At 35.7% G+C, this 15720-nt stretch overlaps 1 protein-coding gene across 1 annotated transcript in view; it reads right to left on the bottom strand.

The window, feature by feature from the left end:
* The window catches only part of pip5k1bb (phosphatidylinositol-4-phosphate 5-kinase, type I, beta b), a 30513-nt gene that overhangs the window by 5991 nt on the left and 8802 nt on the right, over positions 1–15720 (bottom strand). Inside the window, exons 4-10 of the mRNA XM_016252353.1 lie at positions 14955–15311; positions 7767–7960; positions 6888–6971; positions 6696–6744; positions 6501–6585; positions 5237–5392; positions 2892–3027 (exon numbers count right to left, since the gene is read on the bottom strand). Of these exons, the coding sequence (XP_016107839.1) occupies positions 2892–3027; positions 5237–5392; positions 6501–6585; positions 6696–6744; positions 6888–6971; positions 7767–7960; positions 14955–15311 (1061 nt within the window). The remainder of the gene's footprint in view (positions 1–2891; positions 3028–5236; positions 5393–6500; positions 6586–6695; positions 6745–6887; positions 6972–7766; positions 7961–14954; positions 15312–15720) is intronic.

Raw genomic sequence — 15720 nt, 5'->3', positions numbered from 1 at the left:
TCACCTTTCGTTTGATTTGGCCTCCCGGTACCGATCTGTGACGTAAATAGAGGGCGGGGAGAGGGTGTGGCTCAAGGAAGAGACTTCATACGGGTAAGGAGTCTGAGGGACCAGGTCAGGACGCTTATAGGACCAGAACACTGTAGTATGAGATGACAATAACAACCACATGAGGTGACTGGGAGGAATACATGTACAGTGCATGACAAAGTAACTAAACTACTGTTCAAAAGTTTGGAGTCGGCAAGATATTAATGTGTTTGTAAGAAGTCTCTTATGTGAAACATTGTGAAATATTATTACAATTTAAAATAACCCTTTTCTAATATATATTAACATGTAATTTATTCAGGTGATGTCAACGCTGAATTTTCAGCATCATTACTCCAGTCTTCAGTGTCACATGATTCTTCAGAAATCATTCTAATATGCTGATTTGGTGCTGAAGAACATTTATTATTATTATCAAATGGCGAAAACAGTGCTTAATATTTTAGTGAAAACTGCGATGCATTTTTTAAGGATTCTTTGATGAGTAACGTCCAATAGAATTTATTTTAAACAGAAATCGTTTGTAACGTTGTATATGTCTTTCCTGTAACTTTTGATCAATTGAATGTATCCTTGCTGAATAAAAGTATGAATTTCTTTTTAAAAACATACTGACCCCAAACTTTTGAAGGGTAAGCTAGCACATTTTTTTTATTATAATTCATATCCAGCAGCAGCTCTGAGCTGATGACTAATATAGCAGCGCAAAAAGTCAATGCAAAGACATTGAGTAACTTCTGAGGCTGAGCACTAAGGTTTGTGTTCAGGTAGTAAATGTGAATTGAATGAGGAAGACGTGACTGTCTGGAAATAAAATGTCTCAGATGGCAGCTCAGTTTTCAGGGTTTTTCCAAAAGATATTGCATGAGATAGAAAAGCAGACACTTCCTGTATGTTACGTCAACAGTGATAGAACTGATGTTTGCAAGTAAATGTCACCATTTGTCTTTGGTGATGGCATAGGATGCAAATCAAGGGCTTTTTACACCGCATTTAACCCAGGGTATCTTTTTAACCCCAGAAAGAAAAATGTCAGAGGATTTCGATATAAACCAAGAGGAGACTGGGTTTCCTTTGCTCTTATTAAACAAATGCGCAAGACTAGCATATCTCAGAGGCGCGTGCGCTGCGCATACGCCTTCCGCCTTCCACCGGAACGGATCCGCATATGGTAGATAACAGAAGTGAGAGAAAAGTGTTTATTACGTTTGAAATATGGATATTTTTCTTACAAAAAGTCATGGATTCGCTACAGGGGGCCTTTATTCATCCCCTGGAGCCGTCTGCGGCACGTTTTATTATGAATGCGCGAGCTTTATTTGACGACTTGTGGACTGTTCAACTGCAACACCCGCTGAGTGCCAATAAACAGCTTGAAAGATCAAAGATAAATTTTAATATAACTCTGACTGGATTCGTCTGAAAGAAAGTCATATACACCTAGGATGCGTCGAGGGTAAGTAAAACACAAGCTAATTTTCATTTTTGGGTGAACTAACCCTTTAAGTCAACAGGATGGCATCTGACAAAGCTCTTTTAACTCAATAATCATTGTTCAAACTGGGGAACACCGAATGCCCCCTTTTGTGGTATTGTGTGTCATAAAACAATACCTCTATTATATTTGTCCTTAGCAAGCAGGTGAAATATTCATGAGGTCTTTTCACAGGAATTCCTCTTAAAACGGGTGTGTGTCAAAGGTGAGGAGATCAGTGAAAACCAAACACAAAGAATCCAGCAACAGAACAAGTGTAGCATGACCTGGTCAACTGCTCACGCTGTAGCAGGATATAAGACACTGATCTCGAAGTGTTACATTGTGACTTTGTTTGACTATATTCAAGGTGACTTGGTGAGTTAAAGGAATAGTTCACACAAAAATGAAATATTTGTCATCATTTACTCAACCCTCCTGTCATTCCTAACTTCCTAATTTTGAAGTATTTGTTGCTCTTTCGTTTTTTACGGCTTAAAATAGGACTCAAACGCACCATAAAAGTAGTCTATAAAACTTGAAAATGAAATCAAATGACAAAAAATATGATATCTAGCTCTCCTTGGTGTGTATCTCCATGAGATAAGTTTGATTTGTGAAGATTTGTGAATCTTTTCAATGTATCAATTGATTCAGTTAACAAAATTGCTCTGAAAGATTCATTAATGAACTGAACTGAACTGGTTTGTCATTGTTTACTCAACCCTCATGTCATTCCTAACTCACATCACATTCTTTCTTCAGTGGAACACAAAAGGAATTTTAAGTATTTGTTGCTCTTTTCTATGCAGTTACAATAAACGAAAAATTATTCAAATGCACCATAAAAGTAGTCTATACAACTTGAAACTGAAATCAAATGACAAAAATCATGACATCTAGCTTTCCTTGGTGTGTAAATGAGAGAAGTAGCAAAACTAGATTTGTGTAGGAATCTTTTGAGTCAAATCTTGTCAATGAAGCAATTGATTCAGTTCACAGAACTGCTCAGAATGATTTGTCGATGAATTGAACTAATCTGGTTCTTGAGTTTAACTCTGTGTTTACATGCACAACTTGTGTTTCACTTGGATTGAATTCGTTCCGATTGATGAATCTGAATTTAGTGTTTAGTCCCCATTCATCATGACTATGTGGCTAAAAAAATTCTCCATTTGTGTTCCATGGGAAAAAAAGAGTCGAATGTGTTTGGTAACTGATGATTGAATTTTCATATTTTAGTTGAACTACTCCTTTCAGTGTCTCTGTGGAGGGAACAGAAGTGGAGATGTGAGAAGGTAACAGGTGTGTTATGTGTCAGGTTTATGGGTCTGAAGGTTTGTGAGATGTGTGTGAAAGGTATCACCTTTCGTTTGATTTGGCCTCCCGGTACCGATCTGTGACGTAAATAGAGGGCGGGGAGAGGGTGTGGCTCAAGGAAGAGACTTCATACGGGTAAGGAGTCTGAGGGACCAGGTCAGGACGCTTATAGGACCAGAACACTGTAGTATGAGATGACAATAACAACCACATGAGGTGACTGGGAGGAATACATGTACAGTGCATGACAAAGTAACTAAACTACTGTTCAAAAGTTTGGAGTCGGCAAGATATTAATGTGTTTGTAAGAAGTCTCTTATGTGAAACATTGTGAAATATTATTACAATTTAAAATAACCCTTTTCTAATATATATTAACATGTAATTTATTCAGGTGATGTCAACGCTGAATTTTCAGCATCATTACTCCAGTCTTCAGTGTCACATGATTCTTCAGAAATCATTCTAATATGCTGATTTGGTGCTGAAGAACATTTATTATTATTATCAAATGGCGAAAACAGTGCTTAATATTTTAGTGAAAACTGCGATGCATTTTTTAAGGATTCTTTGATGAGTAACGTCCAATAGAATTTATTTTAAACAGAAATCGTTTGTAACGTTGTATATGTCTTTCCTGTAACTTTTGATCAATTTAATGTATCCTTGCTGAATAAAAGTATGAATTTCTTTTTAAAAACATACTGACCCCAAACTTTTGAAGGGTAAGCTAGCACATTTTTTTTTATTATAATTCATATCCAGCAGCAGCTCTGAGCTGATGACTAATATAGCAGCGCAAAAAGTCAATGCAAAGACATTGAGTAACTTCTGAGGCTGAGCACTAAGGTTTGTGTTCAGGTAGTAAATGTGAATTGAATGAGGAAGACGTGACTGTCTGGAAATAAAATGTCTCAGATGGCAGCTCAGTTTTCAGGGTTTTTCCAAAAGATATTGCATGAGATAGAAAAGCAGACACTTCCTGTATGTTACGTCAACAGTGATAGAACTGATGTTTGCAAGTAAATGTCACCATTTGTCTTTGGTGATGGCATAGGATGCAAATCAAGGGCTTTTTACACCGCATTTAACCCAGGGTATCTTTTTAACCCCAGACTAATGCCATTTTTAACCCTGGCTAATGTTGTTGACCCCAAAATGAAAAATCTGTCATCATTTACTCACCCTCCACTTGTTCCAAAACACAAAAGAAGATATTTCTAAAGAATATTGGTAACCAAACAGCTGACGGTAGCCATTGACTCCCATAGTATGAACATTTATTATTATTATCAAATGGCGAAAACAGTGCTTAATATTTTAGTGAAAACTGCGATGCATTTTTTAAGGATTCTTTGATGAGTAACGTCCAATAGAATTTATTTTAAACAGAAATCGTTTGTAACGTTGTATATGTCTTTCCTGTAACTTTTGATCAATTGAATGTATCCTTGCTGAATAAAAGTATGAATTTCTTTTTAAAAACATACTGACCCCAAACTTTTGAAGGGTAAGCTAGCACATTTTTTTTATTATAATTCATATCCAGCAGCAGCTCTGAGCTGATGACTAATATAGCAGCGCAAAAAGTCAATGCAAAGACATTGAGTAACTTCTGAGGCTGAGCACTAAGGTTTGTGTTCAGGTAGTAAATGTGAATTGAATGAGGAAGACGTGACTGTCTGGAAATAAAATGTCTCAGATGGCAGCTCAGTTTTCAGGGTTTTTCCAAAAGATATTGCATGAGATAGAAAAGCAGACACTTCCTGTATGTTACGTCAACAGTGATAGAACTGATGTTTGCAAGTAAATGTCACCATTTGTCTTTGGTGATGGCATAGGATGCAAATCAAGGGCTTTTTACACCGCATTTAACCCAGGGTATCTTTTTAACCCCAGACTAATGCCATTTTTAACCCTGGCTAATGTTGTTGACCCCAAAATGAAAAATCTGTCATCATTTACTCACCCTCCACTTGTTCCAAAACACAAAAGAAGATATTTCTAAAGAATATTGGTAACCAAACAGCTGACGATAGCCATTGACTCCCATAGTATTTTTTTTTTTCCATACTATGGAAGTCAATGGCTACCGTCAACTTCTTCAAAATATCTTCTTTTGTGTTCAACAGAAGAAAGCATCTCATACAGGTTTGGAACAAGTGGAGAGTGAGTAAATGATGACAGAATTTTCATGTTTGGGAGAACTATTGCTTTAACCCCGGGGCTTACAGATGTACAATGTGAAAACTTGAAATTTAAACGAATCCAGAGTAAAATATGAAACATGATAGCCCATGATTGTTAATCCAGAGTTTAAAATGTCTCTTCACATGTGAAAAGCCCTCTAGCCCTAAAATCAGCAGTTTTCATATAGTCAGTGCCGCCCACCTTGCCTATCCAGACTGGCAAGACTATGGGCTCCTCCAAGTCTGTCCGTCCTCTCCTCGGCCTTCTCCTCCTTCTGTGAGGACAGCACTTCTTGAGAAGAGCATTTGAGCGCTGAAATGGAGTTCCGCGCCCTCTTGCTCGGGGAGAAACGATTTGCTGGATGTGCGACAAAGAGATTAACTATGGACATTGTCCTAATTGAACTGAAAGTATGATGATATAACTCTCCCCTAGCTGTTACCTGGCAGCAGACAAATAGACCGTGAAATTGAATCTTGGTCTGCTGTCTAACTTTATTAGAAAGGATAAAAATAAATCTACATTCTGCTATTTTAATTTGTCTTATAAAAATCTGATTAATGGAGTGTATTACAGTTTCTGATTCATGTAAAGCTGTAGAAAGAGGAAGGAGAAGTTCTGCTGTTGTGTGCACTGATGTAATGTTGTTTCAAAATGTTCTTAGTAATGAAACTGAAGTTGAAAAAGAATGACGGTCGAGCAAGAACATTGATGCAACTTCTGTTCTTATGTATTGTCACTGACAGGAAGTTTGAAATAGGATCTTTTTCCAACTATTAACTAGATTAATTCTAATTCTAATTCAATTGCTTGCTCATTTTTAATCTAGAGGTTAGAATATCATAGAAAACAACTAAGAAACCACCTAGCAACTGCATAGCAACACCCTGGCAACCACCCAGAACATCCTAGTACTGTGGCAGTGACTTTACATATTTTCTTTTAGTTTGATATAATTCTTCTTTTTCATATCCACAGATATATGCAATTAGATTTAGAGGCTTAAACAATGTCTTAATTATTAAATAATCAGTAACAATTAACAATAAGGTTTAATTTGTTAACATTAGTTAACTATATTATTTAACATTAACAATGAACAATATTTTTAATTTCTATATTTACTCATGCATTTTTAAGTCGTATCTGTTCAAATTAATTAATGCACTATGAACATGAACAAAGAAATGAACATTTGTATTTGTATTATTGTTTTCAAGACTTTTACAACTGTATTTCACATCAACAAAGTGCTGTAAAAATATATTGTTCATAATTGATGTTAACTAATGCATTAATTAATGTTAACAAATGACAACAAATAAGAAACGTTTGTGCAGTGTTATCACGTTTTCTTCAAAACGAATTTTGCCGATGCAAGTTGCACCTATAACCTTTAATATTCAAAATGTAACCCATTGTGATTATGTAATACTGAATCAATTTGCTTGTGTTGTTGACTTACGCTGAATCTTTCTGAATACTCTGGAGCTCATGAACTTGAGAAATCTGTTTGCATAGAAACTCGGTCTGTGCACAGACACCGTATCCTAGGAGAAAGAGAATACAAGACAATTAAACCAGGAAGCGTCTTTAATTCCCCCAGTGATATGAATAGTCTATTCATAAACGAAGAGAGCAGAGAGATATATAGACTTACACCATCATAGACGAGTGCCTTCCAGGAGTGCTCCAGCTTCTTAATGAATCTTGGTGGGAAATGAGAGTGAGAGATCTCGTCAGGGATGAGGGAGTTCATTTAAAGACGGTGCATTGAGCGAATATGCTGTAAGCTGGTGTGTAACATGGCATTTGGGCTCTTGGGTTTGTTGTAAACTGACACCAGGCTTACCTGTAAGACTGCAAGATGTCAATAATGCCTAGAAAAATGAGTAGTTTCTCATCCCTGTGTGTTTTTGCAGGAATGCCTCCCATTCTGTGTAAAAAGAAACATTGTGTTTACATTATATTAGGTTATTAGTGGCTGGGAAATCTCACAAAAACATATTAAGGTCAAGACAAGCCATTTCACCACTAAATAAATAAATAATCCATAAAAAAACATAAATCTTATTTTTAGTGGCAATAAGAATTTTTGCACTGTGACAAATTCTAATTGCTATAATGCAGCAATTTTATATTCATGTTTTTATTTGTACTACTTATTATTCTAAATAAATGCAATGATTTTTTAAAGACATGACTACACACACACACACACACACACACACACATATATATATATATATATATATATAGTTTGAAATATAAATTATCTATAATTTATAAATAAATTAATAATTAATAAATTTAATAAATATATTAATATTAATATATTAATAAAATTAAACTTTCTTTAACTAAATTTAATTTATATTTAATTTATTTAGGATATGACAGTTTATAAATGAAATCATAAATTAAATGCAGCTTAACAAATACTAAAGTTAATAATAAATAATTTTATAATACATATAGAATAAGACACATAATACATAAATAGTATCTATAAATAATAATGTATATAAATAAACATTTTCTTCAGTAAAATATCATTTACATTTCTTTCTTTAGATTTTGGGGTGAAATATAACAGCTCTTTTGTGACATTCACTGGCTAAACGCAAAACATTTTTTACTAAAACACGCACTAAAAATGTTTTATTTGCAACACACCCATTTTGAATGTACACGAACAGGACAAACACGGGTTTTAATGTCAGGGACTCACGTGTCGTCTGTGGTCAAAGCCTCGGCTGCCTTTCCGTCTCCCTGAATAGACTCCATGGCAGTGGAGTAAAGAACTTTCTGTCCCACGGCCCTCTTCCCATCCACAATGTTGACGTCTCCTTCTCTGTGACTCTGGTCCAGAACGTGCACCCCCAACAGCAGACTGTAGTCCATGATCTTAAAACTCTCCAGCACCTGCATGATATACAACACAACATTTAACTCACCACAATATGACAAGGACCACTGCCAAAATCCTCCTGATGAATGTACCTTGTCTTTGGCCACTGTACCGTTGCTGTTTTTTCTCTTTGTCAAGATGATAACCCTCATTCTGCGAAACTCTTGTTTGCTAAGTTCATGTTTAAGGGCGTACAAATACAAATGTCTATTAATTTAATTTAATTTTGAATTATTTTAGTACATTAAGTTAAACTAAATGAAAATGAGAAATGTTGCCTTGGCAAAAATAAGTTTAAGTACATTAAGTATGTTTTTTATGGTTTTAGTTAACTTTAATAAAAATTTCACACCCACTAACAGAGCTCTAAGCTCCTCTATTTTGCGGCATTGCACATTACCGTAATAAACAATTTCAGTAACATAACAGAAAAAACAGCAATGATGGAGCGAAAATGCCAGCACCTGTCAGTTTCCACAGATATCTGTGGTTTTATCCAGGGAGTCATGCACCAAATCTGATGGCAAGCATTAAAGTGCAATTAAATGAGAAACAAAAAAAGATCAAAAAGCTCAGAGAGTCACTTCAAAATTAAATCCTGAATGACCTAACAGTAAATTAAATCCTGAATGAACTAACAGTAAATTAAATCCTGAATGAACTAACACTGCGATACATATAGTTGAGAAGCAAAAAGACTTAAAATATTAAGTCATGTTTACTGAAAAATTTATCAAAATTAAATGAAATATTTTGTCTTGTTTTAAGCTTAAACTCACTTCATTTGGATTTTTGTTTTTTAAAGAAAACAAGACTTAACATTTTGAGTCGATTTGCTTCTCAAGTAAATGTATCTTAAATGTAGTGGCAGAAACCTCTGGTGTGTTTAAAAATATCTAAATTTATGTCAAAAATTAACCTAAGTCTTATGGGTTTGGAAAAACATGAGGGCGAACAATTGATGACAACTGACATTTTTGGGTGAATTATACCTCGCAAGCCCACCGGACACTCCTTCGTCGAATCCGTCGGCCGCGCCGTTCTCAAGCCCGCCCGCCTCCTCTCACTCTAGCCCGCCGGCTGTTCCTCACTCTAGCCCGCCGTGTTTGTTTTGTTTGGTCTTCCAAAAGAGGACACGACTAGAAATCAGTGGTTAAGTTGTATTTACAATACTGTTCCAGAACACTTCAACCCAAATATTCAGATGCAATGCAACGCGTAAAAAGACAGTATAAGTCATTATAATCCGTAATTACGTCTCCACTGGATGCAACAAATGCCTCGTTTATAATGGGCTTTAATGTTTTTGTCTCGTCGCTCCGGCCTGACAGGGCATCACAGTATGGTAGGGGCGTAACATTTCCATCACACGCTTGAGGTATTCGGCCAATTACAACGCACTGGATAGCTGGCCAATCAGAGCACACCTCGCTTTTCAGACCGATAAGCTTTGTAAAAATGTACGCGTTTCAGAAAGGCGTGGCATAGAGGAGAAACAATAATGTACAGTATGTGGAAAATAATGTGATTTTTGAACCTTAAACCGCATAAACACATTTCATTACACCAAATACTTACTTATTAGTTACTTCAATCTATTGAGTTGAATAACTTTCTGAGCTAAAAAGTTGTCATTACTTAGTTAAACTTTTTCAAAATAAGTTATAAGCACTTCATTTTATTAGTAGGATCATCAGTTACATTTTATAGATTTGGCTGTGTTGTGCTCTGCAGTTGAGGCCCAGGGTGTGTTGCTTACTCAGGAGAAACTTTCTGCTTAGTGTTCATTTCAGTTTCTGCACAGGACATAGCCTGAAGGAAAAGCTAACTATAAAACCTTACAGGACTCATGGGGATGTGTTTGGACTGCAGTTTGTGTTTCCTTACATCAAGAACATTCCTCCTTCCATAAAAAAGATGACATAGGTCTTCACCGATAGCCTCGTGGGCAGCGCGTCGACATGTAGCACCATTGCACTTCGGGCGTCCCGTGTTTGAGTCCGGCTCGCGGACCTTTCCCCCGATCCCATCCCCCCCCTCTCTACCACTTCGCTTCCTGTCTCACTACTGTCCTATCAATAAAAGGCAAAAAAACGCCAAAAATAAGTCCTTAAAAAAAAAGGTTGACATAGAAAAAAAAATCTGTTTTAAGAACTTCATATCAACCATTTCAATCCATAAAAGACTAGGTTCTTCTCAAATCCTGAAGTTAGATGGCAGGAAGGGCTACAGTGGGCCGAATGTCCCCAAGTATGGTCATTATTGTGTGAAACTCGAGTTCTCATTTTTATGACTCGCATTACGGCTGTTCAGCGCTCACAGGGGCCGGCCAGTCAGTATACTTAAGGTGCCAAAAAAAACAAACTCTAAGACTGTTATATATAGGGAACATTCTGTCTCGAATTGTTTTTAACAACAAGTCGTGTCTAGAATGCCATCGCAATGGCACCGTTGTGAAGCTTGTTTGTTGGTAAACAAATGAACAGCAAGAAAGAAGAAGCTTGGTCGAGTGCCAAGTCTGCTGAAGAATTCGAGAAGCACAAGGCGACCACAGAGGGCCGGTTACCTAATGCAGCATTGGGACACTTCAACATCATGCCACAATCATTTGGGTAATTCAGTTACTGGGCTGTTTACTTGCAGCTTGATTTTGGAGGAACTTACAAAGTGGCATTTGTCCTTGAAAACCACTGCAGGGCGCAAATAGGAAACAAAAATGAAAAATGTGATAATTTTAATATTAATTATTTTGCCTGGACAGCAATGTGAGGAGCGAATAAGAAAAATGAAAAGTGAATGAAGACTTGGTGGTTTACCCAAAAATTTAAGTTCTGTCATAATTTACTCACCCTTGTGTTTTTTCTAACCTGTATTACATTCTTTATCTGTTCTGTGGACCACAAAAAAAAAAAAGAAGATATTTTGAAAAATGTTTCAACTGTTTGTGTCCATGTAATGAAAGTCAACGGGGTCCAAAACAAAACACATTTTTCAAAATAATTTCTAATGTGCTCCAGAGAAAAAAAGTAAAATGAGGACAGAACTTTCATTTTTGGAGGAACTGTCCATTTAAGTACCAAATTGTGCTTTGATTTGGCAATCAAATGTCAAAGATTTCAGTATGAACTCAAACAAAAGACCAAATTAGGCTACCGTTCAAAAGTTTGGGGTCCGTAAGATAAGTCTCTCATGCACACCAAGGCTGCCTTTATTTGATCAAAAATACAGTAAAAATAGTAATATTGTTTGTGAAACATTATTACAATTTAAAATATTACGGTAAATATTCTTGTAATTTAATTTAAAATGTAATTTATTTAAGTGATAGCAAAGCTGAATCAGCATCATTACTCCAGTCTTCAGTGTCACATGATCCTTCAGAAATCATTCTAATATGCTGATTTGCTGCTCAAGAAACATTTCTTATTATCATCAATGTTGAAAACAGTTGTGCTGCTTAATAGTTTTGTGGAAACCATTATGCTTTTTTTCAAGATTCTTTGATTAATAGAAAGTTCTAAAAGAACAGAATTTATTTGATATAGAGATCTTTTGTAACATTACATAACATAAATGTCTTTACTGTCACTTTTGATCAATTTATGGACCTTTTCTGAATAAATGTATCAATTTCATAAAAACAAAAAAATTCTGAGCTATGCTATCTACAGTACATTCATTTTAGTAGTGGTGTTTCTTCAACTACCTAGCAATGCCCTAAAAACCACTCAGAACATCTTAACAACCACACAGCATTGCCATTACAACCACCTACAACACCTATAGTTTCCTTGGAGAACAAACATATGGTGCTCATCAATAGTTGTCAAATACTGTCAATGTAGGGCATACATTACCAACCAAGCCCTAATATTTAAGCAGTTATGGAAATTGTCCAGGAGGGAAAATACCATCTAATTGTTTACAAGTCATTTAGTCAGAAAAAAAAAATCATGTGAAAAACAACATTTACCAGACCATGTCAACAGCCTGATCTGCTGAAATAGAAAGGAATGCCAAACTGGATTTATGCAGTTTGTTTCCCAGCTGAACGGAGAGGTTTGCTGCTCAGCACATTTTGAATCTGTTAATAAGCTACTGTGGAGCTGAAGACTATCATGAACTCTATCATGAGATTTATATTAAATCTTGGGAAATCTAAGTGCCATTTTAGAAAGCCACTTTTATGTTTTAAAACGCAAAACATGACAACAGATGCATACAAAAAACATCTCAATGCAGCCTTTCTATTATGCTATACTCAAAATAGCAAGCATAGCTGGTGGTTTTGTGGTTCTGTTCAATTCTCTTTCATACTTAATATAATTGTATCACTTGACCTTCTCCAGTTCCATTTACAGTACACTCATACTGTTGATTCTCTTCTCATGTTTAGTAACGCAATGTCTTGTAACGTAAGAATGATCCTCAAATAGATTATTTAGCTGATTGTTACCCTTGTTGTGATTCAGGTACTGAGTCTTGAGGTCTATCTGTGGCATTTTAAGGTGCATGTTTTTATCTCATGAGTTCATATAATGAGTGTTTTTGTGATGTTGTCAACAGTTTAAGACAATGGCAATTAGCTCTCCATGTACACCACTGTTCAAAAGTTTAGGGTTGGTAAGATTTATTAATGTTTTAGAAAGAAGTCTCTTATGCTCACCAAGGCTGCATGTATTTGATCAAAAATACAGTAATAACAGTAATATTATGGAAAAAGTAATACAATTTAAAAGAACTGTTTTCTATTTTAATTTATTTTCTGTATATAATAGTTAGGAATAGTTCATCAAAAAAATTTCAGCATCATTACTCCAGTCTTCAGTGTCACATGATCATTCAGAAATCATTCTAATATACTGTGATACATTTTCTATTCATCAGGATTTTTTGATGAATAGAAAGTTCAAAAGAACATTTCTTTGAAATATACATTTTTATAACATAACAAATGTCTTTACTGTTACTTTTGATCAATTTAATGTGCCCATGCTGAAGTGTTAATTTCTTAAAATAAATAAATAAAATTAAACTTTTGAACAGTAGTGTACAATCTTATTGAAATATTAATGAGATAGAGTACATAATATTTAAAATAACTGTGAAATAAGAGAAAAATTGCATGTAAATCTTTTTAGAGAAATGTTAAAATGAGCAAGTAATAGCAACTTGACAGACTCTGTTATTGTTTGTTCTGCAAACACCTCGTGAATAGAAAGTTCAAAAGAACATTTCTTTGAAATATACATTTTTATAACATAACAAATGTCTTTACTGTTACTTTTGATCAATTTAATGTGCCCATGCTGAAGTGTTAATTTCTTAAAATAAATAAATAAAATTAAACTTTTGAACAGTAGTGTACAATTCTTATTGAAATATTAATGAGATAGAGTACATAATATTTAAAATAACTGTGAAATAAGAGAAAAATTGCATGTAAATCTTTTTAGAGAAATGTTAAAATGAGCAAGTAATAGCAACTTGACAGACTCTGTTATTGTTTGTTCTGCAAACACCTCATTTTTAGCAATGTAAAGTATAAAATGAAATGTGCGATAATGCATAATTTTTGATGGCCCTGTTTTTTGAACTTCATTTATTCTAGTGAAACATGAGCCATATGATACTCTTAAAGGGTTAGTTCACCCAAAAATGAAAATAAGGCTGCGATTTACTCACCCCCGAGGCATCCTAGGTGTATATGACTTTCTTCTTTCAGACGAATCCAGTCGGAGTTATATAAAAAATTGTTTTTGATCTTTCAAGCTCTATCGTTGCACTCAGCGGGTGTTGCATTGCTTCAGTCCAAAACATGTTAAATAAAAAGCGCCCATCCATAAAAATAGTCTCACACGGCTCCGGGGGGTGAACAAAGGTCTCCTGTAACGAATCGATGCGTTTTTGTAAGAAAAATATTCATATTCAAAACATAATAATCACTTGAATCTAGCTTGCGCTCACTGTTGTAAACAGAAGCAGTTCCAGGGGAATGACGTATGTCAATGCGTTTTTGTAAGAAAAATATCCATATTCAAAACGTAATAATCACTTGAATCTAGCCTGAGCTCACTGTTGTAAATGGAAGCAGTTCTGGGCGAATGATGTATGAGGTCAGCTTTGCGCATGCACCGCTCAGAAGTGATGCATGCGGAAACGCAGCGGAGAGATCAAAACAAAACAACGGTCAAGAATTAGAAGTACAAAACGAGGATTTGTAAAGACGAATGTCAGAGGATTTCGATATAAGCCAAGAGGAGACTGGTTTTCCTTTGCTAATTTAAACTTTGCTTCCTTTGATCCTGTAAGTAAAAGTTGGATTTCACGAGACTCACCGGCGCATGCGCAACACTGACCTAGATTAAAGTGATTATTACGTTTTGAATATGGATATTTTTCTTACAAAAACCCATAGATTCGCTACAGGAGGCCTTTGTTCACCCCCCAGAGCCGTGTGAGACACTTTTTTTATGCATGGGCGCTTTTTATTTAACTTCTTTTGGACTGAAGCAATGCAACACCCGCTGACTGCAATGATAGAGCTTGAAAGATCAAAGACAATTTTTAATATAACTCCGACTGGATTCGTCTGAAAGAAGAAAGTCATATACACCTAGGATGCCTCGGGGGTGAGTAAAACGCAGCCTAATTTTCATTTTTGGGTGAACAAACCCTTTAAGTGCATGATTTGTCACAAGATACCTTGCAATAAAACACTTCGGTGACACTCAGGCCAGATCAGGTTTGATCAAATCAAGGTTGGTCGTCACAGAAACTCAGTCAAATATGTAAAATACATTTGTTTTGCACCTCATGATTCACTGTGATTCATATCAGAAGCCTTTTGTTGTTGTTTTACTTCCAAATTGCTTTATATTCTATTGGACACAAAACTTCAAACATGCTACAACCATAGCAGTGCTCTGGAAACCACCCACAACTTTTGCACGTGCAGACACCACTTATTTTTTGTTTGAAAATTTACACAAATAGGGTAGCACTCACCCGGCAGTCCCGCTGTAGCGTCTTCATCAGGGCGTTATATGTCTCTGTGTCAAAGTACAAGCCATCGTGCATGTCCACAAAGTCTAGGTCCTTATATGTGGGGCAGGCCTTTTCCCGCTCTTTTCGTGACGCCCGTCTCTTGTACGTAGAGCCCTTCAGGTCATATTTGTAGTGCATCTTTAAAGACCGAGGCAGAACATTGTTCATAACCACGAGACGAATGTTAATTCCTCCAGACTGAACACAGTACAGGCCGTAGAACTTGGGAAGGAGAGTCCTTGGGTTCTGGTTGAGGTTCTGAGGAAAAGAAATAGCTTTAATTAAAGGAAATGCCATTTTTGGATCGTTAAATACTTTCTTCCATGTTAATGTTTACAGTCAACTCTAAGTCATACTGTGGCTCTTTGATGCTATCAGAAACACTGTTTTGTTTGTGTGAACATCCCGACCAGACTAATGCAACAATGCTACCAAAATGTTCAAATAAAGACATACAGTTCAGGAAACCTTTCTGGTTTCATACTTCCCCTTTCATTTTGATCGATAACAGCAAGTCAGACTGTTGAGTTTGTACGTAAACAATCGTTTCAACTGGGATAAGTTATGCAACAGAAAAATCAGGTTTGTTAGTCAGTTATTCATGACTATTAGCAATAATGTTTACACATAAAAAGGTTGGAAAAAGAGACACAGAGGACATACTGTATATATGACCTGACTACGAAGAATAGTCCTCTACGTCTGTAAGATACTTAAAAACACACAC

This window comes from Sinocyclocheilus grahami, unplaced genomic scaffold, assembly GCF_001515645.1.
Source record: "Sinocyclocheilus grahami isolate Dianchi unplaced genomic scaffold, SAMN03320097.WGS_v1.1 scaffold1101.1, whole genome shotgun sequence".
Lineage (NCBI taxonomy): Eukaryota > Metazoa > Chordata > Actinopteri > Cypriniformes > Cyprinidae > Sinocyclocheilus > Sinocyclocheilus grahami.
The sequence above is the reverse complement of the archived record's forward strand: the minus strand, read 5'-3'. Positions and strand labels throughout refer to the sequence as shown.